The 25,890-nt window shown below is 35.6% G+C and overlaps 1 protein-coding gene across 2 annotated transcripts in view; it reads left to right on the top strand.

Moving 5' to 3' along the window:
• The window catches only part of SPRED1 (sprouty related EVH1 domain containing 1), a 60,183-nt gene extending 34,557 nt beyond the window's left edge, over window positions 1-25,626 (top strand). Inside the window, exons 3-7 of one of the 2 annotated variants that reach the window (XM_084287539.1) lie at window positions 1,685-1,859; window positions 9,211-9,379; window positions 10,693-10,742; window positions 18,979-19,137; window positions 23,661-25,626. In XM_084287539.1, coding sequence (XP_084143665.1) covers window positions 1,685-1,859; window positions 9,211-9,379; window positions 10,693-10,742; window positions 18,979-19,137; window positions 23,661-24,320 — 1,213 coding nt within the window. In that variant the 3' untranslated portion in view covers window positions 24,321-25,626. The remainder of the gene's footprint in view (window positions 1-1,684; window positions 1,860-9,210; window positions 9,380-10,692; window positions 10,743-18,978; window positions 19,138-23,660) is intronic. The other variant, XM_084287540.1, reaches the window with a different exon arrangement.
• Window positions 25,627-25,890: the final 264 nt, after the last annotated feature.

Genomic DNA, 25,890 nt, shown 5'->3' on the forward strand with positions numbered 1-25,890 from the left:
TTACTTTTGCCAGTTGCAATCTGAAATTATCTCTGAGTTAAGTAGTGACTGAAAACAATGAACAATTCAACTTTCGGTAATACTGTTAAGCATCAAAATTACAGCAATTTTTATTTTCAGACATTAGAATTGATAGATGCATACAATAAATATAATCAAGAAAAATCCAATCCTTTATCTGCTGTATGGGAGAAGTTATTAAGAGATACTGGTATAGAAATGCTGTAAAATGTTGACTGAACTGTCATTTTAACTGAGTTTAGGAGGAGGAGGTTAGTTTGTGGGGTAAACAAAGTCTCTACAAGCAACTTCACTTGCCTATAAGCTAAAATTAGATAGTCTTGTTTTTTCACCATTTTGCAGACCTTTATGTATTTGAGCAGCAAAATTATTTTATATTTACATACACATTTATACACAGATATATATATATGTGAATCATGTGTGAATCATGCGTGTGTCTGCAAATGTAATATATTAATTATGCAAAAGAGCTTACCTTCTGTTATTTTGGGAAAAGACCTTAGTCTTTTTCAAACACAACAGTTTGGTAATGGCTGTAATGCATATTTATGTACAGAAGGAATAGCTTTGTTCCCTTTTAAGGACTGAACAGGAAATACTAAATTCTACAAAGCTAATGCTGACTGGTGTAAGTACTCAAGCAAGGTATCATGAAGCTTATTTTTCTTGAAGTGGTGGGATACTTGTTCATACAGTAAACCATATGTAAAATGTAGGATAGGATCATATAAATTCCATGACAAACCACAGGGTTTTCCAACACAAGTAGCAGCAAATTCCTACTCAAAACTAAAACGTGTCGTTGAAATAAATAAAAGGTGAGAGAGAAGATTACCACAAACTATTTTTCTGGGATTCTGCAAAAGAAATCGGGCTTTTAAGGAATGAAGTGATAACTATTTGTTTATTTCATAAAAATGCTAGATGATGGAAAAAGCCATTAAATTGTAAAAATTCAAGTAATTTTCCACACGCTGCAAGCACTGGAGAGAACCAGCTAATAGAAATACTAGTTTTTAAGTAGTCATAACCAATTCTGCTGTCAAACCCCACAGCACGTATGTTCTGACTTACCCCTTCCAAAGGAGGGGCTCTCTATGTGGGAGGGAGGGAGGAGGGAGCAGCATTTCTGGCTAGAAGCCTGTTCTTGTTTAGATTTCAGTGGCAGAAGGCCTGACCTCTTTCTGCTTCCTTGTTCTCTTTTCTGTGTGATTTCATGGTGGCTGACTCGGTTCATGATTAGTCTAAAATAAATCAAGAGCTGATTTGTACTCTTCCTGCCACTGGCCCTCTCCAGCTAGATCACTGACTGCAAAGTTTCTAGAAAAATATAAATTTTGACTCTGAGGTACTGCACTGTCTGGTTCAGTTTCTTTGCAAGGAACCCACATGTATACTCCAAGTAAAAGAGGATACTTGTGAAGTCGTCCTAATGAGGGCATAAAACTAGGGAGGAATGTTTATTAGAATCTTAGACTGGTTTCTCCTAGGTGACAGTTACGAAAGCAGTGAACCTCCACTACATGAATTATTTTGATCTTGGTTGTGGGTTTGTTGTGATGTTTGTTTTGCTTCTTTATTTGTTTTGTCATGTTTCTTAACTAGACTTAGCTGTTTTGCATTTATGTAAAACTAATTTTTTCTTTTGCATCTCTTCCAGTAATAGTTATGCACGAGTGCGAGCTGTGGTGATGACCCGGGATGACTCAAGTGGTGGATGGTTACCACTTGGAGGGGGTGGACTAAGCTGTGTCACAGTCTTCAAAGTCATTCCCCAGGAAGAGAATAGCTGTGCTGATTTTCTTATCCATGGAGAACGACTCAGGGATAAAACGGTAACAATTGAGATCTGTTTAGTGTTCAACAAAGAACCTAGTGCTTGCATATTGTTGCTTGTAGACTGGAAAGTAAATTTACAGTCTCAATCTAATGCTGTTGCTGAGCTTATTCATATGACTATATACCGAGACATCCAACTATTTATTTTAGGTAATACCAAACATTTCTAGAATTAAAGATTTTGATCTTTCAGCAACTTTAAAACATAATTTTTCACTGTAGATTTTCATCCATTTGCAAAAACATTTTGCTAGTCATTTTTTTTCCAATGGAGGGTCAAAGTAAAATCTGTTTGTTGACCTGTTTATACACTGATGACACTGTGTTTATTAGCAGTGTTGTCAGCATTTAGAAAATGAGAACTTGTTAAGAACACAAAATCAGAAGGAATTTCTCAGTAATTGATTATGGTAATTAAAAGGTAGCTGTTTTACATGAAAGCCACTTCTCTATTGGAAGAAATCATGAAGTTATTAGCAGGTCCAAAAATTCATCTGGTTTAACAAATATGTAGACAGTATTAATTTATCAACTACAATAAATAGCTGTAACAAACTTGTCTTAAATAGCACCATGAAAGTCAGCCTCCCAAAAGGAAAACTGGTGTAGAGTATCAGCTGTTGCTACCTGCAGACCTATGGAAGATGGAATTGGCTTACTAATGTTTGCTGGGTTACTTGCATGCCAGTCGATTTTTGAAGGGAATGTCTTACACTGGAAACAAAGTGGGAAAAGCACAAAATCTCTATCTTAATGACTGCTATCAAAGGCTTACTGTTTTCTGCCAATAATCTACAACTCCCTAAACTTAAGCTGTGTAAGCCTAAAAGGTAGAATTACTTCTCTACGCCATGCTGCTGATTCTTCTCAAGCATACCAATTTCTTCCTTGAGGCAGGACTGCTGAGTTTTCTGCCTTGACTGTGACTGCTGTAGGAAGAGAGCATATAAATAGAAATTCTGCTGACTCAGTTGTTTCAGCGAGGCGTAGTGCTGTTAGCAGAGTACCCTGTGTTCCCGCACAGCTATGTGCACCTGCAGTTCCTTCCTCACTTTGCAGTAGTTCCCTTTAGAACTTTTTTTAGCCGTACTGAAGCTGTTTTTGAGCAGCTTAATTGCATTTAGAAGTACTTGACAATTTTCTCTTAATTCCTAATACTTTCAACATTCACTGTTTGCCTTCAGAATCTAAGGTAATAAAATGCTCAGAATTGAAGGCTGACTTAAAGTTTCTCCAGCATGCATATGAAAATGTTGCAGGCATGAGTGTTTGTGTTCTCTCTCCCAATTCCCCTGGGCAAGCCTTGTTTCGTTTCCGCTTCTGGCAGAAGGCTTAAATGTGTCTGCTCATCTTCCTGTCCAAAATCCAGTCCATATTAGTATAAATATGTTTGCAGATTCCTCCCCCATAGCAGGGACAGGAAGAGAACTTTTGTTAGATAAGGATCAGGTCATCGATTCTAAAAAACATTCTGCTCTTTATTTTCTGTGTAGATAATGGCCCTATGTTTGTTCTTAGTGATATTCCTGTGGATTCACTTAAAGCACAGCTTATAACCTTTTCTTAATGAAGCCAAACAACTGGTTTTCTAGTCCAAATAGATTTGACAGTAGACAATTATGTTATGCAACACAAGGAAAACACCAAGGAGATTAAATGTAATTGTTTGTTCAATATGTGTTTTTAAAGATACACAGAGGCATTTCTGAAAATACTGCAATGGATTAACACCAAAAAAAAGGAAAAGAGCTAATCCTTACAGATGGTCTTTTTTTCTCCTCTTCAGTCACATTATACACTATTAAAATACCTTTTTAAATGGATTACATTTTGATTTCCTCTGACCAGCAGGTTGTTTGTTTGTTGTTTTTTTTGAGCTACCCCAGCTTCCAGAAAAGGTGCAGAAATTCCCTTATCCTGGTAATAATAAAAAAATAAACCACAAAACTACTGTAGCATGGAAATGTGGGCACTTTTTCTGCGAGATGGGGAAACATGGGTTTTGAAATGCCTCAGCAAATACAGTTAGATCTATGGCTTTTACCTAAGATACGTGGACAATATATAAACAGTATAACATGAACAGTAATACAAACAATATTACTGTTCAAGCCTACATGTTGAAGAAAGAATTTATTCCATAGCAAAAAAATCCATACGTAAGATAATAGATTAACCATTGAAGAAGTAGCTAGATCCCTTATATTCAAAAAGAATGAGAGTTTCTCTTACTGTTTCTTGTAAACTGGCCTTAGTTGCTTCCTCTCCAACTACTGCATCTTATGCTACTGACAATTGCAATTCCATTCTAAAGTGCCAAATCTCTTCATATATGTTTTAGCATATGTGGACATCTAATTAAGACTGTAGATCTTGGTCATCATTATATAAATTATATAATTTGGGATTGAACATCAAAATACTGAAGTACCTCATTGCAGTTGCCCTGGGGTTTTTCTCATCATTTCTTTATATACCTGAGAGTTAGATTACTATCAGCACTGCTATGAACAAACTTCAGATTGCATGTAGAACATAAAATATATATATATATTGTGCAGTATATAGCTATTTAAACATCTCTTGGGTTGACAAAAAGCATTCTTGTCAACCGAGAAGGAAATCAAAGTGGTGGCACCACTGAATTAATTTAGAAGAGGGAATGCTTCCTGCTGGTTTACTCAGGTTGTTTAGATCTGTGTTGGAATGTAAAGTCTTCACAAAATACCCTTGACATAATTACACGTTTCCTCCTTTATTATACCCACCTTCCTAGATCTGGCTCCAGCCAGTCTGCTGGGAACAATTGCACTCCCTTCTAACCTGGTCACTCTGCTGCTCTGTTTTACTGTGTTTACAGTAGCTCTCTTCTATCTTAATGGCAGCAGTGTTAAACATATACTACACTTACAGGTTTTTAGACTTTGAGAATCTTACGTTCTGAAACGAAAAGTCTAACAGTTTCTTGTACATTATGTTCTTCTTCCGTCCTTTCCTCTGCAAGCTTTTACTGAAAAATGTGTCTAATAAATTTTGGATCACTAGTCAGGGTGGCAAGTCTAAGTTTAAAATCTTTCTTTTGAACAGCAAGTAATTGTGTAAATGGAAAGATGCAAAGCTGAAACTGAATATAAATGTTGCTCTGTTCTAAAAATCTGCTTGTTGAATTACTTAATTTCAAACTTCAATACCAATTAAAAAACTAACAGATTGATTCTGATAGCTGTAGTATAGTCCTCACATCTTTCTGAATTGGGAGAAAAAAGCATGCATAGAAAAATAATTGTCATGGGGTCATGGTGGCACTGAGGTACATATGCTTTGTAACAGTAATATGGTCAGGTCATGCTGCTTGGTCCCAAGACTAGAGAAAAGTCTTTGATTCTGTTATAAATGAAGTCTCATCTCAATCTGAATTTAGTAATATTTATAAAAGAATATTTATAAAAGGTATAAAAGGCAAGTAAACAGCACTGGGTGTGCGGAGAGTCTATGCTCCGCCAACAAGCACACACAAACATCAAACATTCTAAGTATATAGAACATTGCTTTTACATACTAAACCCGAGTATGCCTATACAATCAGAAAAGGTAACAAAGAATCCTTTAAGTTCCATGACTTAACAGTCTCCGTTTTCCATTCCTTTTGAGCAATACGTCTTGCTTTAAGTTGTCAAGCAATACGGTCTTTGAGCCTTATGTATCCCGTTCTTCCCAAATCGAAGAAAAGCATATCCATCTCCTTTTCAAGGCCAATAGGCCTGGGTCAAAAGGCACGTCCAGGTCACCAGGGGGCGTAACAGCAAAGGCCTGCGATGGCAGTAGCAGGAGGGGGAGGGGGCGATGGCGTAGCAGTCACACAGAATCACAGAATCAGAGAATTTCTAGGTTGGCAGAGACCTCAAGATCATCGAGTCCAACCTCTGACCTAACACTAACAGTCCTCCACTAAACCATATCCCTAAGCTCTACATCTAAACATCTTTTAAAGACCTTCAGGGATGGAGACTCCACCACTTCCCTGGGCAGCCCGTTCCAATGTCTAACAACCCTTTCGGTAAAGGGTTGTTAGACCTCTTCCTAACATCCAACCTAAAACTCCCCTGGCGCAACTTTAGCCCATTCCCCCTCGTCCTGTCACCAGGCACGTGGGAGAATAGACCAACACCCACCTCGCTACAGCCTCCTTTAAGGAACCTGTAGAGAGCGATAAGGTCACCCCTGAGCCTCCTTTTCTCCAGCCTGAACAAGTAAAGGAGCCCGCAGCTCCCTCACTGTCTGGCAAACCACACGTTTCTGACTGTGGTCCTACAGGGCTCTTTAAGGCCTAAGAGATTTGCCAGGTGCTGAGCAATCCCACTGCAACCTTGTCGTTTTTAATTGCACCTTGACCTCAATTTGGTCCCATATTTCAGGCTCATAAACTGTCCAATTGTTAATAAGGAGAATAAGCTGTAAGATTACCAGGACAGTCTTTGTTTCTAAGGACGTGTGATTCCCCGTAATGCGCAACTGCTTACCAGCGAGGGGCAGTTGTGTGCATGGGTCCGCTTCTCTCAGCTTGATCTTCTTCCCAGCTCCGGTGCACCTATTTCCAGCGTATGAGTGGTTTGCTGAGTTTGCCGAGCCTATCTTCATGAGACAATCAATGTGCCTGTTCCCGTCCTGGTCTCCGTTCTGCTAGCCTGTTCCTTTTCTTTCCTTCTTTCTACTTCTTTATTGATGACATAACTTCATTGGGTTGCCTTTTTTTTTTTTTATCTTGAGGACAGGCTCCCCTCTTATAACCTTTTCCCCACAGCAGTTCTTCTCAAAACAGCTTTTCATTGGTCAAACAACTTTGAATATAACAACAACAAACACCCAGAAACTTCCATGCCTTAACGGCTGGAGAACAAGAAACTTGAGACTGCATGGAGTCTCCTGAATCACAGGAGTCTCTCTTCATTGTTCCCTCTAAACTCTTTTACATTCCTGATGGCCTCATCGTTAAGAGTCTAATGTTATCATTAAACACAGGGCTTTCCGACCCCCATGGCCACACTCTCAAATCTCCTTTTTATCAACCATTTTCTCGGCACTAATTACCACTGCATATATAACAATTCTATGTAGCAGTAAAAGGATTCAAAAATATGATCAAAAACGATATGCTTATGTGTTTCTAAGTTTGGTCTGTAAATGAGAAACTGTGAAACTATCTGGATGTAATGTAAGCTGTGTAGAACACTAGAAACCAGTAAAATAGTAACTGGCTCCAGTTTATAGAGATGCTTGATTATAGGGTCTGTTACCAGAATAGAAATATCTGTCAAATATGATAAGTTTTTCTCATATTTGTTTCCAAAGCAAGATAAAAATGCCAATATCTTGAATATTCATTTCAAATTTGTTTGAAAACACTTGTCTTGGAATTGTAAGATTTCTGATTTTTGAGAAATTTGTCCATACAAGTCAAGTAGATTTAATACCTTTGAAGAATGTGGCTTGTAGGGGTGAAGAAAGAAACATACAGCAGGCAAGTATGTTTGAATAATTATGAACTCATTAGTGTTGCACTCAATGAGATCTGGATGCTATATTAACAAAGTATTTTCATATTAAGTAGTAGTAAATAGGTACACAGTGCTACATATGCTCTGGGAATTGAGTGGTTTTTTTTCTGCAGCTGTGTGCTTCTGGAGTTTGCTATCATGAGTTTGAGAATTCTGCAACATGAATGAATGCTGAGGTGTCTGCTTCATACTGGCATGGAAGTCTTCAAGTGAAGAGAACTATCAGAACCGTAGCCCTTGTTTATTAAGAAATGCAATTATTTTGAGCCATATTCATTTAATTTACAATTTCACAGATTTTCCTTGTGCCTATCACTGGAAATCTTAGAGATGGTCTACTTAAAAAGTTTGGGAAAACAGATTTTAGTAGCCACATGGGAAAGCATGATACTTTATGATACTCTGCACATGCAATCTGGAGAGATAAGAACAATAAAAAAAAACATTGTTTCCTTAAATCAGGCTGAAAATAATTATGCTAGTGTATAGGATGCTTGCTTGTTTTGTTAATGATTGTTTCCTAGAATGTCGTGTAGGTTGGGCTTTTGTTTGGGGGGTGGCAGGAATTGTTTGGTTTGTAAATCATACCCTCTAAAGTTCTATTCCATTAGTTTATCTTCAGTGCTACTATCTTGTAAAAATATTTATCTTCCAGATAAGTATTTTCAGTGTAAAGAAATCTGTATTAACTCCTCCAGGAGCAGGTGTTCATTGAGATACTAAAAAATCAGCCTTATAGTACTGTTTACTGATTTTGGATGAAACTGCATACAAAATATAGTGTGAAAATAGTTGGTGTCTAATATAGCAGAGATCCCCCCAAAGTGATCACAGATGAAGAAAATGTGATGGTGTGAGAAGTCTTCATTTTGAACTGCTTTTCTTTTTGGAGGAGGCAAGATTAAAATCATCAAAAAATAACAAAGAATGATCAGTTACTACACTGTAGAACTGCAGAATGATTTTTGTTGCTGGAGTACCTTGTAGGGAATTTTTAGGCAGTAAAAAAAAAAAAAATTATATATATAGAACTCAGAGTTGAGAAAAAAAAAAGATTTTAATGCTGAAAGGGTTTGTATGTGTGGAAAGAATGCAATCCTTATAGAGACAGGGATAAGAGACAGTAAAACTTGAAAGGAGATGATTAGCAGTGGGATGAAGTTTAGGGGGAATAACTAATGAAGAGCAGGAGGAAAAAAAATACTTGCCTATGTAATAAATAGACAAGGAAAGGAAGAATGCAAAGGATATGTAAGAATAAGTACAGACAGATTTTTTTTTTTTACTTAGAGATTTTTGTTATGTTTTTAATTAACTTAATTTTCCCATGTCATAAGAAATCTTTCATTTTTCTGTCACCAAAAAAAAAAATGCATACATAACAAATCTGAAACTCAAAAATTGTGTAGAATAAGTACACATATAAAACTCCCAGTACTAGATATTAGCATACTGTTGTTTTTTTTTCAAAGTGTGGCTTATTTCACTTGCTGAGCTTCTAGTAAGTGTGTACTGACACAAGTGCTTGCTTGCAGGTATGAGAAACCTCAGAGGCTGGGACGATTTGCTCCGTACACAGTGTCCCTAACCCATACTGCCCTATCAGTAGCTGTTAGTGCATAATTTGGCAACTAAGTTAAAATTACGTCCTTGTCATAGGAAGAAATTTAAACAGAGGCTTTTATCTGCTCTTTTGATGCATGTTTTCAGGTAATTCTTGAAGGCTACATTTTGTTCTCAAATTTGCTGTATTAGTTAGTGATACCTTTTCCTTCTGTCTTATTTCTGGAAGGTGGTCTTGGAATGCACGTTGAAGAAGGACCTCGTTTACAACAAAGTTACTCCAACTTTTTACCACTGGAAGATTGATGACAAAAAGTTTGGCCTCACATTTCAGAGTCCTGCTGATGCAAGAGCATTTGATAGAGGTATTCGGAGAGCGGTAGAGGATATTTCTCAAGGCATGTATTCAGATGAAGGGGCATTGATGGTTTTTCTTGTGTTTAATAATGGAGATGATACTATGCAAAGTCCTTTGATTCAGTGCCAACAATATTTAAAGATGTGGATTGATCAATAACATATTGAGATTGTAACAGTTTTAAAATAGTATTTCTGGCATTTTGAAAGTACCATTCATCCAAGCATCTTAAATTGTTTCACAAAAAGTACTGACGTAATTCCCAAAACATCTCTACATGAAAAAGGATTGCCTTATTTTTTTTTTTTTAGAGATGATGAAATGGAGGAAGCTGGAGTGTTACAGTGTCTTACTTGCATCTTCTCGGAAGCTTGTTACACCTTCAGTGTTCTTAAACTATAAAATTCAATGACTTGAGACCTTTTGACATCTCTTTTTATCTACTGAAAAATTCAGTTCATAGTTGAATTTGTGTACTAACAGTTCACACAGTAGCTCTGAGGACAGATTTAGATGGGACTGTAGAAGAATTTTCTCTAATAATGATATGCCTAATTGGCTCTAGAGCTTCACTGACCTCATGGAAGCTAGGGAACAAATTGAAGTTTTTAACACCTCAATTTTGAGATGTATGAAAAATATATTTGAAAATATGACATATATATATAGTATTAGATGTGGGGAGAGAGGAATGGCAGAGAACAGGTATCCAGAGTAGAAAATGCATGTCTTTCAGGCTTGTGCTTAAAAAAAAAAAAAAAAAAAAAAATTGAAAAAAAAAAAAAAAACGTGCTGTGGATTTAGGGGGGCTTTAATGTGTGATACTGTATTAGCAAAGGGTGAAATATTTTTGAAGGAAAATGCTTTTTGTCATACTAGAATGACTTTGAATTGTGCTGATCACTGCAAGAGAAATGATGAGACACTGACTCCTTTTCCGTTTTAGGGTCTCACAGTTGCTGTTTCTTCTGATTTATAGCAAAAGAACGTAGCACAGTATGCATTCATGATAACCAAATATATCTGTCTTTAATTTTCATAATGCTACGTTAACAAGGATTAATTTTTTCCTTCAGATTTACAATGACTCTTTGAAAATCCTTCATAAGAATGGTGTGAAGAAGATAGTGTGGGTAGGAATATTTAGTAAAAAAAATAAAAAATAAATCACAGAAAATAGTAATTAATAATACTTAATAAAATCAACTTGAAATATGGTGATCTTCTGGTTAAAAAAGTAAACAAACCTATTTATCATAGTTAGATATTGAAGGATGTTGTTGATTCTTTTATTCACGGTATACTGCTTTCAGAATAACTTTTTCTATTTTATTTTTTTAACCTTTTTTGTAGGCTATCCACCCTCCCAAAATGATGTTGAAGTGGCAGAAGACTGCTTTCAAGTAAGTACTTTAGTTTTTATATTAATCATGCAGTTATTTTTTGAAGAAAATGTTTGATCAATTTGTTTAATTATTCTAAATAAGCAAATAAGAGGCACAGCAAAATTAAATTTAATGAAATAAGTTCCAGAAGAGTGATTTAGAAGATTTGTGTTATTGTCTGTCCTAAGATAAGTAGTCAATATTTAATCAATAGAACGATTAACCATCATGAGTTTCAGTTTAAAATGCATCTTCTAGGTTATGTCATCTTTGGAGTAAAGATAAAATTGTTTCTATTCAGACTAGCTTGAGGGATCAGGATCATCTTTTTCTTTTACAGGAATATCCTGTTTGTTTTCCTAGATTTCACTCTGCAGCAATACATACCTCCAACACTGAATGATTGGGGTTGAAAAGATGCTGAGATAATGGCAGAGGAATCTAGTCTAACAAGGGCAGAAGTTCAGATAATTTTAAAAAATTCACTGAATATAAAGTAGTCATTTGTTGAGATTCAAATTTTGTACAGATCCTTACTTGCAGTATTTGATTTCTAGAGGTCATAATAGCAGGAGAGTTGATAACTTACCACCCATTATGCTTCAGAGTTAAAATACTTTACACAAATACCATATCAAATACTGCAGGACTGCCTGGTAACATGCAAGAATCTGTGTAAGTAAAAAGCTAGTAATATAAACAAATATTGTAGACATATACAGTAAATAGCTGTAATTCAACTGAGTAAAAGCTACTTGTTTCTGTGTGTGCCTGTAATCTTGTATTCCCTGTTCATAGTTTCAGAGAAAGCCTTTTCTTTATTTACACAAGCACTGACTTCTCAGACTGAAGATATTTAAATTAATGTGAAGCTGATGGAGAAACAAGTTGGCTCAGGGGTCTTAGTGAATTTTCAGAAAACCGGTAATATTCCCAAGAGGTTTCTTGAGGAAAGGAGTTTTGTTATTTATGTAATATTAAGTTCTTTATCAGTATGGATAGATGCAGTGTAGAACCTCTGCAACACAAAATCCAGAAAATTAGCAGCCTATTTTGAAGAAGCAAATTGTTAACAAGGCAGTGGAGTATTTTGAAAGGAATGCTGCAATGCAGTAGCAATGCAGAAGTGTCTCCTGATTTCCTTCTGTTTTATGGTGGAAGAAATTTCTTTGTGTAAGAGTTGGCCACTCAACCACCTGTTGTTCCTCTTTATTTGCAGTGCTTTGTCTTACGGCATTTAAAATTGCTTTAAAATTGGATGTTTTGGATTTACAGTAAGAATGAGTTCTTGACAGGGTGGAGGAATGTGGGCCAAAGTTAATGCTATCCTTAATAAGCTTTAGAAGACTTGTTTAAACATGCTTTATTGCAAAGATTAATCATTGAGCAATTTCTACAGGCCTAATGAGATTAGAGGCAACTAATTACCTCTTGATTATGCTGCCTAGTTACAATGTTTCTATATAAGGATGCCAAAATTGAAGCAAGTATCTGTGATTTCACATGTTTACAAAGTTTGGTTTCAGAAAAGTGGAAAAAAGATAATTTACAAGATCTTTTATATGTACTTGTGGGTACAGTCCAGTTTGGTGCAAACTGCTGGTAAAACTATCACTGCCACATTTTATACAGGAAAACATATTTCAAGACTTCACCACAACAAAGACTTTACCAAAACATATTTCAAATTTCAAGACTTTACCTAATTGTGGATTCATGCTCTGGGTAGATAAGAATTACCTGTTTTCTAGAGTCAATAAAGCTAGCCAGCCAATTTCTTTTACCATATCTCTCTGCATACCAAAGTGAAACAAACAATACCAGAATTGCTTTTCTACTACCCTACCAGAAGGGTAGGGGGAAAGAAGGGGGATGGAAAGGGATAAATACAGGGGAGGCTGAATAATCCCTGGTTTCGCTATGCCTCATCTAAATAAATTTTATGTATCGATAACTAATCCATAATTACAGGGTTATGAATGTCAGCATAGAATTTTGGTTACAAAATACAGGTCTAGTCATTGAGAACAAAATCCTGGGAAATACTAAATAGTGGACATATTCTGCTCAATGATTAATTCCTTCTTTCTTCCAAGAATGATTCTCTTGCAAGTGGAATTTACTCCACTGTATGTGTGCATGTGTATAAATAAATATTTGTTTACTTGAAAGACTGGTAAGACCATTTGGTTTAACTTACATATTGGGGAGCCTGACATGTTCAATCCCTACACACGTACATACACACACAAATAGTTTAAAGGCATAATGATTTCTTTTTTTTCTCTTTTATTCTATGAGCTGTTCTCCCAAGTATCTAATAGTAGTTTTAATTAAAATATTAAAAGTTTTGAAGTATATTTATGGAAGGACGTTTTAGAGTGAGGGCAGAAGGATAGAGGTTTACACCTGAATATAAGCATCTCAGCTGCCCTCGTACACTAATGTTCCATCAGTACAATATTCCAGAACTGCCATTTGTAACCTCTGAGGAATGAAGTACAAAAGATCAAACAGTTGAACTTACGACTACTTAATGTTTTTAAAATATCAGAAAATATTTTTCTCAGAAAGAGAAAAGGGTTATTTCATGCTTACTTTTCATAGCATCTTGGTTTATGGATTTATTTCTGTTTATGCCCTGTAGTAACTGGCATATCTATTGGTATTCTTCAGTTTCATTTGTACATCATTGGTTAGTGTGGTAAATAAAGTCCCCAGTATGTCATTGAGGTATGTTTGAAAGCTTGATTTTTAATAGATCCTTAAACAGTTAGATCATCTGCTGTCAAGGTGTTTTGCCTGTGCTGTTCCAGGAATCCCATATTTAGTGCATGCGTTTGAAATATGAATATAGTATTAACTCTGTACATAAATTTCATTAGCAGTGGTTTGTGTTTTTTACTTGTATTTTGTTGGCTTTATTTTTTAAAAATCAAAATGATTAGTGATGAATAAAGCAAAACAGACTTCATTAACTATTTTACTGGCCAGTTGTAATCTGTGCTACAGAAAGGAAAGGAAATCTAAATACTATCAAAACACATAGCCTTCTGATCTAGTCAGGCAAATTGCTGTTACCTCGATACCTACCTGTAGTAGGTATTTTCACATCTTGTAGATATAGCAGGTACAAATACAGGTTGCTCAAAACTTGTACGTGCAACTCTTAAATGTATATCAAAAGATTGAACTCCTGTATTGCACTTTCTAGGATAGTGTTTTGCTCATGTTGTTGGATCTTGGCTTACTAGACTTTATGTACTTGAAGTACAGTCTCACAGAGAAGGCATCCTTTTTAATGAAGATCAAATCTGTCTTTTAAGAAGACATAGTTTCATTGTAGCTTCATAGAGATGTTAACAAATAATGTTAAAAGCTTGGTATTAAAAAAAAATAAATCATTTAAGGTGTTCATACTTGCTTTTAAAGATTGCTTAAATGATGAAAATTACTCTTAGTTATTTAATGAACATACTATGTAAGAATTGTTCATATCATTAAATAAGCCTTTCATAGTTCTACTAGATTAATTTTGAAGTAGAAATATACACGCGAGCTAATGCAGAGCTGTCTGACTTCCTGCAGTGTTTGTAAATAAGTACTGCAAATGTATATGTATTTATATGGAAGCATACACTGGGAATTTGTTTTGGTAGGAGGCTTGGATTTTTTTGGTATAAAACCAGCTATTTTGAATGCAGTAGGCAAGCAGCTTGTTGAAGTCAGTTTGCTTGTTTGCTTAGAGATTGGCTCAGATTCTTGTCCTCTACCAAATACAAACTTCTCACTCTAAATCTGATCTAGCTTAACAAAACAAAACAAAAAATCAGGATTGGTGTTTTTTTTCTTAGAAGTAAATCCTACTAAATGAAATATAGAGTTCTTGCATTTAAAAATATTTTTCTGTAGGTTTCGGAAACCAGAATGCAGAAGTCTTTTGAGAACTGAAAAATTTTGAGTCTTGTCAGTTTGTTGATTCAGACATTCGTGTTATTTAGAGGCTATCAACGTTTTAACAGTTCTGAAGTAATAAAAGTGAAATGAAGCACTTAAGCTCATGTTTCTTACTACTGGCAGAAGAAAACTGAAGGCTTATAAATTATAAGCTTGTGGGTTATTTAAAAAAAAAAAAAAAAAGATTGTCTTTCAGAAATATGTACATTGATGTTTTTGCAAATACAAATGGGAAAAGTCCTGTAAATTAAACACAACTTCAGTGGTTTTGGTACAGTCAAAAAAGACCTAAATGGTTCCTGTGCCTCTTTGCAAATAAGCTATTTTAGTGAGCATTTGCTTTATTCTGTCTGTAAACAAATGTTTGAATAAGTTTTATTTTACAAATATAATTTGACGCTATAATTTGTAAGGAAATCTGAAATAACTTACACTTGACATTATTGTTTGTATGGAGAAAAACTTACTACATGATTGAGCACTAAAGATTAGCAATATTCAGTGTACGTTATTTTACTAGGTGTAATTCCTGGAAATAAAAGTAATATTAACTTAATATAGAAGCTAAATACCTAATAATATAGGAGCTAAAATTATTTAGGTTTATTAGACCTTTTTGTGGTGTAGTGTTCAAAGAAAAGGTATAGATACTGGCAAGAAAAAAAAGAAATAACAGCCTGTTTACATCTCCATCCCTGTTATTTCCTCAGAGTTACACTTTGTGTCTTAATTTACTAGCTTCTTCCTTGGAATCCCTAATAACCTCTAGTATGCTTTATATGTTCAGGTAGAACAGCCTTGGAAGAAATATGTCAAATACCATATATATATATATATATATATATATATATATATATATATATATATATATATATATAATCATTATATATATATATATATATATATCTCATTATATATTATCTATATATATTATATATAGAATATATACAATATATATATACATATATGTTGTATTTGACATATATATTCTATTATATATAGAATATAGAATATATATATATATGGTATTTGACATATATATATATATATATTTTTTAACTTTAAACTGCATAAAACATTCAGATTAATCTATGTAATATCTCAGTCCGTGTCAGAAATACATACCTGCTTGTAATAGAATTTCTTTGCCAACTATAGAAGTAATTGCTCCATCTTAGAAGTAGCTAAAACAGAAAGACATTATTCAAATGTCTTTGAAACCTGTATCATTTATTCACAATTAAAAGTTACAGACAAAAATCTAAACTCTTTTTGTGTTGGTTAGCATCAAACAGCAGATTTTCAGGCCTCATGGGAAGTAAAAACAAGAGCTGGGATGCAGCGGAAATGTGGTCTCATACATCCTTCTGTGTAATCATTAAACTTACTTAGAGCAGAACATTTTTAACAATGTTTGCAGAACAATGTTGAATTCTCTCCCAGACTTAACTCTGGCAAACTGGGAGAAGTAAGGAGAGAGAACTTGAAGAAGAAGAGAAGCTCAGTCTGGTTTTCATTTTCTCTACAGCTGTCATCTGGCTTTGAATTCTGCTGGAGAGCTACAGCTGGAGTCATTTTATTGCTTTACCCAGCATCCTTTTGCCTGTGCGCACAGAAATGTTTTAGTAGTCTTGGAAAAAAAAATCAGAGTATCTCTTAGCAACCATAGGACAGTAATTATTATACCAGCAGCTGGGAGCAAACCAGATTTCCGTTGTGCATTAAAAACTGGCGTAGGTTACTTTACAGATGATACTGAATAACCTATGCCAGTACTGTACTTTGCAGACTGTGGTTAAAGGATATTGAATGTGGGCGGTGTAATTGCTTTGGACAGTAGAAAAAGGGAATGTGTGCATCTGTGTTTGTGTGTAATATTCTGTATATTTAATGTACCAAGTTTAGTTCTTGTGGAAAACTTCACATTTGCTTTTCACTTGAATGCATTTCCAATACAATAGCATTTTTGTTTCTAGGGCCTCTTCTGTCAGGTCATCAGTATTTCCATTATAAATACGGGTTTTCAGGTGTTTATAACCTGGTCATAAAACATTATATTGGAGCAGAAAGTGTCTGTGTCCAAAGAAAGCCTTTTTGATACTAGTAAATGTGCTTTAGCTGTGACTAAACTATCACTTTGATTAAAAACACAGAGTTCGGGATATTCATCTAGCATTTCTGTAGTTCTGCATAATGAATATTTATAGGCTAAAGATGGTTAATGACCTACTCACTTTTAGGTTGTAGTAGAAGTTAGGCTGTATCTACTTACCTGCAGTGTCCAGGTTGGTAAGCTGAGCATTGTTATTTTTTGAACAATGAATTGAATTGTTCATTGCACAGCTTACCCAGGGATAATGATTGGCATGTGAGCAAGTATCTGTTTTTCCCTGGGAAGGAAGGAGTAGCAGTTTTTGCATCTCCTTCATCCTTCACACTAGACCACTCAAATTGATAGTAGCTCTAAGGAACCTCAACTTGTAGGTTAGGTAGTGCTTTTTACTGTGGTTTCTGTAAAATGCCTTCTAGCTGTTAAGTGTGTTTCTAGCTTAAATAGTTTCTGCTTGTAAGCATTTATAACATTGCTTAAACCAAAAATAGTTGTAGGCATTTCTTCTTCGTTCTGAATGCAGGTCTCCTGTGGTTCGAAACAATGTTTTGGAAGCTTTTTATGTCATTGGGCAATGTACCTGCAGGAGTACGTCCTGCTGGCAAGATGCTTGATATTGCACTAATATTTGATGCTTTTTTGCTCTTAAAATAAGTATACTTCCTTGAAATCTAACTCTTGCCAGTCATTTTAACATTGTTTTGTACTCCTTTCCCAGCAGTATTTGACCAGAAAAGACAGGGTTGATTGCTTAGTAGTGCTGTCATGCTGAAGGACCTGCAAAATGTGCTTCTTTTTTAGGGTTTTCAGTCTTCATCATTTTTCAGCTGAACTTTGACCTCATTGAACTACTGTCTTTCCTTTCATGGGCTGGATGTTCGCTGGTATTAATTAAAGCTGATCATTAATTAAGTACTCAATTTTAATTTTTTCCACTCAGTGCTTCTGAATATTATATACATTCTTAGTGATGAGATGATTTTCTTCTAAGCATTTGCAGCAGAGCAGCTGCTTCAGCTAAATCCAGATGTATTATTTGATGCATAGGGCTTTTATCTACATCAGGTGCTAATGCAATCTCGGAATAAGTTCTTACGTATTTTGATAAATGAAGACTAACAATTCAGTATTAGTACTTAAACCTGCCAAAATTTCAGGCTTGCCTATTCCTCAGTAGTTTTCTGCAGTATTTTTTTTGTTGTTTTCACCATTCATGTTTTCTTGATGTGTGCACATCCTTATTAAGAAATCCTTATACTAAAACTGAAACACTTATTGCTGGAAGTGGGATGATGCCACTTTTCTCAGTGCTATCAGATGATGACAGCCAGTTAACTTTACAGTGTCTTTCAATGCAAACAAAACGTTGTACAACAAAACATTTTTGGCAACCTAATGGGGTTTATATCAATATGCTCCACTGTATCCTGAGTATACCCCAGTCAGCTAGCTTAAAGAATGAGAAGTGTTTGTTTTTCCATTCTTTTCAGAAAATTGGATCATCTTACAAGCCTGTGTTCCACCCAAACATACTTCTTCCTCATTCTGAGTGGCATACGTCCTGTACATATCTCATTATACACTGCCACATGGTTGCATGTTTGTATCAAACTGCCTGATGTAACCTTAATTTCAAAGAGACAGCCATTAGTTGTTTAATACACACTTGCTGTAATTAGATATTTTAATTGAGCCAGTATATGCTAAAATTGACTTTCTGTTCCTTTCCAGCTGATCTGTTAAGCAGTATTGCTTTTTAATTTATTAAAAGGTCTGATTAACTTTAGCCACATTAGTCTCAGAATTGTTTTCCTCCAGTTCTGTATTTGTAAATATTGTCAGCCGGGTGGGTAGCTAGAGAAAGCATCATCTCAGGGCCTAGGCTTAACCCCTCCTACCTTAAAAGACATTCCTCATGTCTGATTTGGCAAGCGAGTTAAAGGCCTGTGTCTTTAACACCCAAGCTGTGTATGCTCTGCAGAGAGTCAGCTCTCAGCTTCCAAGGCTGACTCATCATTAAGAAAGTACTTGCACATTTATGTGTACTTAAAAATGTATTTAAAAAAAATCTGTTAAAATGCTTCTAACTGTGTGGTGTATTAATGCATTTATGCATGAACTTGATGGGTTTGGTACAGTTTTTGTGTAAATGCAAAAGTATTCCAGCAGTATTCTTGTTTATTCTAGAGTACTCAAGAAAACACATCAGGTTCATTAATGAAAGATCACCTTTTCCAACATGAAACTGTAGTAACCAGTGAACCTTACAACAGTTCAAATTTAAGGCCTTCAGCATTTGAGGATTTCAACACAAGGAGAGCCTGTTTTCCTAGCCAACCTAACCAGGTAAGACCACCACCAAAAGCAATTCTTACTTTGCTTGCTGTACTACTGGCACAGGATGCAGTTTCTGACAGGAAAGCATTTTTATTCTAATCCCTGTTTGTAGTATTATACTCTGGACTTCTCAAAGTGATCAATATAAGCTTTGCAGCTGAAATATGACAGCATTATTATGGCAGAGGTAATGCATTGCAAAAGTATTTACTTGTAGCAGACTACATGAAAAAGTCCTCCACTTTATTCAAAGTCAAATTTCTGTATTACAGACCTCTGTATTTGCAGCTTTGAACAGTTATCTAAATTTGTTTAGAAAATGTAAACTGGCCATGGACTCAATCTCAGTTATGTGTATACTAATGATAGTGATTTGATTAGAAATATTGTAAAGTATCTTGAAAACGGGTATTTAGGATGCATTACACAGTGGGGCACTTCTGCTGCATATTTTTAGTTGAAACTTTGTTTATGCTCTCTAACTGATTATTAAACTGAAATATTCAGCATTGGTACAGAAGGAAAAACTGTAGATTCGTTATGCATGAAAGGTATTAAGCATTTAGCAGACATTCTTAAAAGAGGAAAGATCACTAACTTGAAGAAGGCTGAAGTACTGACATTTTTGAAAAGAAGTCATGTTTATATGACATGAGTTCAGAAAGGCATGTTGCAGCTTTTTTTTTTTTTAACAATACACATTTTGCTTTTTTCTCTCACAGAACTGATTGTTTTGGTGGAGTGTAGAGGTAGACTTATTAGTGAGAGGGATAACAAGTAATTTGAGGGTCTAATACCTAGAAGCAAACAAATTGGGAAGCTTTTAGAAGAAGCTTAATATCACATCAAAGTACAATGAAAGTTCAAGTAGTTGTGAGCACTTCATCAGAAAATATTTCTGCACCTTGAAAAAACACTTGTGTGCTGGGTCATTCTGCTTTCTAACTGCCTTATTATGCAGAAGAAACAGTCCTATCTGGAGAACTAATGAAAGTTTAAAATTAAGAATTTTTATTGTTGATCTGTGCCAATTATCATCTTGTATAAGTCGCTTCATATGTTTGCTTGTTCTGTTTGTCAAGATAAGTATTCCTCCCTCTTCCCATTTACTTGCAAAGAGAATTTAAGAATTTATTTGAGCAAGATGGGTTATGAGGTTATGATAACTAATACTTTTTGGCTGTGCTAACTAGTGATGTATATGCAGTTAGTCTTCATTGCATTGTAAAGAAAAGTACATTAGTTTAAACAGCATGTATGCTCTAAGAGCACATATAGAATAGGCTAGTAAGGAAATAATTTAAGCTGTGATATAAAATATACCATGCTTTTTGGATAGCTATGTAGTGCACATTAGAACATAGACAAGTCAACAAAACCTCACAGTCTGTACGTGCACACACTGCGCTCTCTGCTGAGCTCCGTGCATGTGACCATGTGGCACAGCAGATTTTGAGGTAAATACCAATTTTGTTTCAATTAGCTATAAATAGATCTGAACACTTACTGTGCTTGTAAGTCAACTAGTACATGCTGAAACTAAAGAAGTGATTAATGACCATTAATCCTTTCCTATAATACTGTAAGAATCATAGAATCAGTCAGGTTGGAAAAGACCTCTGAGATCCTCTAGTCCAACCTTTAACCTAGTACTGACAAGTCCATCACTAAACCATGTTATTAAGTTTTACATCTACGCGTTTCTTGAAGACCTCCAGGGATGGTGACTAAAGCCACTACCCTGGGCAGCCTATTCCGATGCCACACAACCCTTTCTGTAAAGGAATTTCTTCTAACATCCAGCCTAAACCTCCCCTGGCACAACCTGAGGCCATTTCCCCTCATCTTATCACTTGGTGCTTGGGAGAAGAGCCTGATTTCCCCACCTCGCTACAACTGCCTTTAAGGTAATTGTAAAGTACAATAAGGTCTCCTTTGGGCCTTCTCTTCTCCAAGCTAAACAACCCCAGCTTCCTCAGCTGCTCCTCATAAAACTTGTTCTCTAGACCTTTCACCAGCTTCATTGCCCTTCTTTGGACACACTCCAGTACTTCAATGTCCTTCTTGTAGTGATGTTATTTAAAAAAAATAGTAATACCTAAGTCCTGCAGTTTCTCATCTTTGGGTGTGTGTTTCAGTTAAATTTTGTGCTTTACTATGTTATATTCAGCTGGTGTTGTCCTTGTATCGTAGAGTTTCAACTAGAGAAGTCACATGCATCCATTTGTTTGAGGGAACTCAGGGAAGGCTGCAGTACTGAGAAAGTGTCTATGCCTTGTGTAAAGGTGAAACCCTTCAAGTAAGGTGTAGTACTAGTAAGTTCAGCCATGTCAACAACAATTTTCTCCCTGATTTCCAGCTGGCTAATTATGTTCATAATGAGCTTCTCTGTGGAGTTTGGCTGTAATATTCTTCCTTCCTTCCTGCTTCAGCTCTTACAGAGAGTTTTGACCTGCACTGAGATATTATTGTGAACATCTAGAAGACTAGGTTTGTTATTTTCATTGAATTTTGCTGGTAGTTATGCCAAACGAAGTCTGGGTTTCATGTAGTTTGTAAGTTTATGTATCTTATGCTTTCAGACAGATCACATTAAATACCCAATATGTAAGTATTTTATAAATAAAGCTCTTCCAAAATTTTTCCTGCATTTATCACAATTTTTCCATAATTTGTCACTTCCTTTCTTAATTAATGATTTCTTGTTATCAGTTGCCTACATACAGTTGTAATATGTCAAACCTTAAGCATTTTAGTAGGTGTTTGGCTGGAGATTTAAAAGAAATAAGTTCTGGTTATGTGTTATGCTCAAACAAATAAAAAAGACTGAGGAGAAATCAGACTTTAGAGTAGTTGGTATTTGTAGTGATCTTTAACAGCTATTTAATGTCCAGGAAATGGGAGGTCTAGGGTGGATTTCTTTATTTGAGTGTTTTTTTGTTTGTTTGTTTTTTCATATAAACAATTCATTTACTATCTTACATGCATGCTTAGTGCTCTGTTTGAGTAGTGGGGTAAGGATCTTTTGTGCTGTAACATATGCAATGACATTTTTGGTACTTTTTTCCCCTTAAATTTACGCTGTTAATGGTTCAAAAAAAGACAATTATCCATAGCCTATTGTTTTAGCATCAATAACTCTTTCTTGTTTTTGAAAACAAAGTTGAGTTTGGAAGCAGTCTGTTTTTATAAGTAAAGGGTTGGCTGGCTTGCATCAGAGCCTGGGAAAATAAGGATGAGCAGTGATGTCAGCTGAGTAGGATATGGCCTTTCTTCACACCATATCCTCTAGATCTCATGGAAATCCAACCAAGTGGCTTGGAGCCAAGATAAAAATTGTTCTTGTTAGCATACTGCAGTCGAAGCTCAGAGGGCAAAGCAGCTCTAATCACAATTCTGTAATTAATGTATATCACACAAGGATTACCAAGCGGGGAAGTGGTGATTAGAGCAGGCTACACATATGCCAACTTCTGTTTATGTAAGAATATTTTAAGAAGCTATTCCGTCCTCTTCTGCCTTCTACCGCAATATTGAGACATGCAACCTTCCATGTAGTAGGAGCATGGACACATGCAAAGTGAAACTGAAGTGTAAACTTAAAACATCATCTTCAGTAATGCTTTGTTTCACACTGCAGCGGATTAGGGACATGCTAATTCTCATGAAGTTCATCAGTACTAATAAAGCTATGATATGGATGCCAAAGATGTGTTCCCAAGTAATTCCTGAATCTGGGAGAATTTTTCAGGCTAATAGGTTAGGGAGTGCTTTTCAGTCTTTTCTGTGAGATGTTTTGCAGACTGTGCACTTGACAGGAGGGAAAAAAAAGGCAGAATTAGACTTGAAGCTCAGTAATATTCTGGCTCTGATTATAATAGCCCTACAGTGTAGGAAAATAATTGCCTGTCTGTAAGGCAGGCATACTGGGACATACTGAGACTTTTGCTGTTTTGCTGGATTATCTGCTGTTTTCAGAAGCTCCTTCCATACATGTGCTAAATTTTTACACTATTTGTCGTTATTTGCACATTTTCTTAGAACCTACTTGTAATGTGATTTCAGTGACATTCCATGGCAGTCTGCTATCTTACATTTGTATCGAAGATCTGCAGTATTTCAATTCTGATGTTTCAAATTTATCACCTTCAAAAACTTTTTCATACCCCCTTGCCCTTTCATTGAGACAGAATAAACAAGAACGCTCTTACCTCTGTTGTTTGCTTTGTATGTGTTCAGTGCATTCCTTGTTACTTGTCCATTAAGGTAAAAAGCCTTAAATTACGGTCAGTTTCTTACAAGTTGAGAATTTTAAAATTCTTACTCCTTTGTCCACCGGTATCCTAACCTAACCAATCTCAGTAAAGTATTGTATGTATTTGTATGTAAGGGTGAGGCATTTAGAAGCCACTGTTGTTAAACACTTATGTTGATGAGGCAAGAAGAAATCCTGCACTCTAATTTTTACATTGTAGGTGGACATGAATCTAGAACTTCTCTATAGTAAACTGATCTTGCCTTTGCCGTTTCAGGTCCCACCGAAATCCATCAGACACGTTAGCTTTCAGGATGAAGATGAAATCGTAAGAATAAACCCTCGTGATATTTTGATACGTCGTTATGCAGACTACAGGCATCCTGACATGTGGAAGAATGACCTGGAGAGGGATGATGCAGACTCAAATATACCATTTTCTAAATCAGACAGTAAAAAAGCTGACTATTTATACCCATGTGGGGATGGAACTAAGCTGAATTCCCTGAAAGACTCAAAGAGTTCTGTGGTATTTAAAACTCAGCCTTCCTCATCAAAATTTAAAAACTCTAAAAGAAGAAAAGAGGATGGTGAGCGCTCCCGCTGTATATACTGCCAGGAAAGGTTTAATCATGAAGATAACGGCAGAGGAAAATGTCAAGATGCTCCAGATCCTATTAAAAGATGTATCTACCAAGTTAGTTGCATGCTTTGCGCAGAGAGCATGCTGTATCACTGCATGTCAGACTCTGAAGGAGATTTCTCTGATCCTTGCTCATGTGACACTAGTGATGACAAGTTCTGCTTACGCTGGTTAGCACTGGTAGCGCTGTCATTCATTGCTCCGTGTATGTGCTGCTACCTCCCCTTGAGAGCATGCCATCACTGCGGTGAGGTATGTGGGTGCTGTGGAGGGAAGCATAAAGCTGCAGGATGAATCAGTCTTGTGCCAAACAGAGCTGAAAATCTTTGTTTCCAGGAAGCATCTAACTTGGATTTGTAGAAGCTTTTTGGCAAGCTGAAGGGAATCTTCTTTCATATAAGAGATGCTTGATGTGGAAGAAGCAAGGAGACTTGTCAGACCTTGGCATTTTACAAGTGCTAGCCATGCCTATTTCCTTTAAGCAAGCGCGTGGCATTTGTTGCAAGTTGTGAAGGAGATTTTGCAAAGGAAAGCCTGTTCTTATTATTGGCTATAAAATGAGTATATAAACTATGATTATACTAAAAGGGATTAACTTTTGCCACTTTGTACATTCATGGTTTAGGTGAGGGGGCTCTTTTAAAAGGATTAAAACTTATCTGAGGGGAAATTTTAACTAAAAGTGCACTAGTGACAGTTGATTTAAGATTAAGAAAAGTTAATACTCAGCAAATGAGAAATGAAACTGATTTTAAGTGCAACTAAATCACTTATTAATAGTTTTTTGGAAGCGACTTTATGTATAAATAACAAATGTTTATATTTAACTAAATGTGTAAGGTACGAATTATTACATGTTATACTTCCCTCCCCTCTGATCTAGTAGGTATGGACCATATCTACTGTCACATTCCATGGTAGTATTTTAAATATTTAATTAGTTAATTTAGTTGCATTTTTATTCCAGATGGACAAATTGATATGTTCAGTCCTGTTTCCCTTCAGCTACAGTTTGTGTTGAGTTGTATCCATACATTCTGATAATCTAAAAACTTTTAAAATATTAATTATTCTAGTCTCGAGTGACCAATATTTTTTGTTAAGCACAGATGTAATTGTCTAAAATGTTCTTGTTAGAACATAACATTTATTTTTATATATAAATGACTTTGATTTCAACATAATAGCAAAAAGGAAGTTGTTTCTGTTGCTCAACCAGCAAGTTGTTTTCTTTTGGGGTATCCTCCAAAAATACTTTTATTTACATATGCAGGTGTTCATTAAGCAAAAGGTACATTAAGACAGTTGTAACGAGTTGTCATCAGTGTTCTTGTTTATCCTTCTGTTAAACTAGGATCCTGTTCAGCTGTTTATCAAGTACTATGATTAAAACAAGATTAATAACAAAATTGAAATTGTTTTCATTATTTTGAACTGCAACTTTTCCTTACTTGAACAAAACTACTGTTTATTTGAACAACAACAAAAGACAACAGAAGACTTGAAAATAACTTACAGCCCAGGCAAAATTGGAGTGAACTTAATTGAGTGAATTTGGAGGGAGGCCGGGGAATGGGAAGAGGGTGAGAAGTGTGTGTGTGCGCGTGCACGTGTATGTATGCACATGTGATATTGAGCACAACGTTTGTTATGGCTTTGTATTTACTAAGTTTTTAACTTTCAAGTAAGAATTAACTAATTAGCCCTTAGAGATTTTTTTAAGAACATTTCATGTTTTGCTGTCATGAAGTAAGAAACAGTTACTTCTCATTGAAGATATGGGAAACACTAAAAATAGTTCATTGGGGAAAGTGCCTATTTGCTATCATGGCTGGAGTGGACAGATTGTCCTCAGAGTACCCTT

This window comes from Netta rufina (assembly GCF_964035555.1).
Source record: "Netta rufina genome assembly, chromosome: 5".
In the NCBI taxonomy this organism is placed as follows: domain Eukaryota; kingdom Metazoa; phylum Chordata; class Aves; order Anseriformes; family Anatidae; genus Netta; species Netta rufina.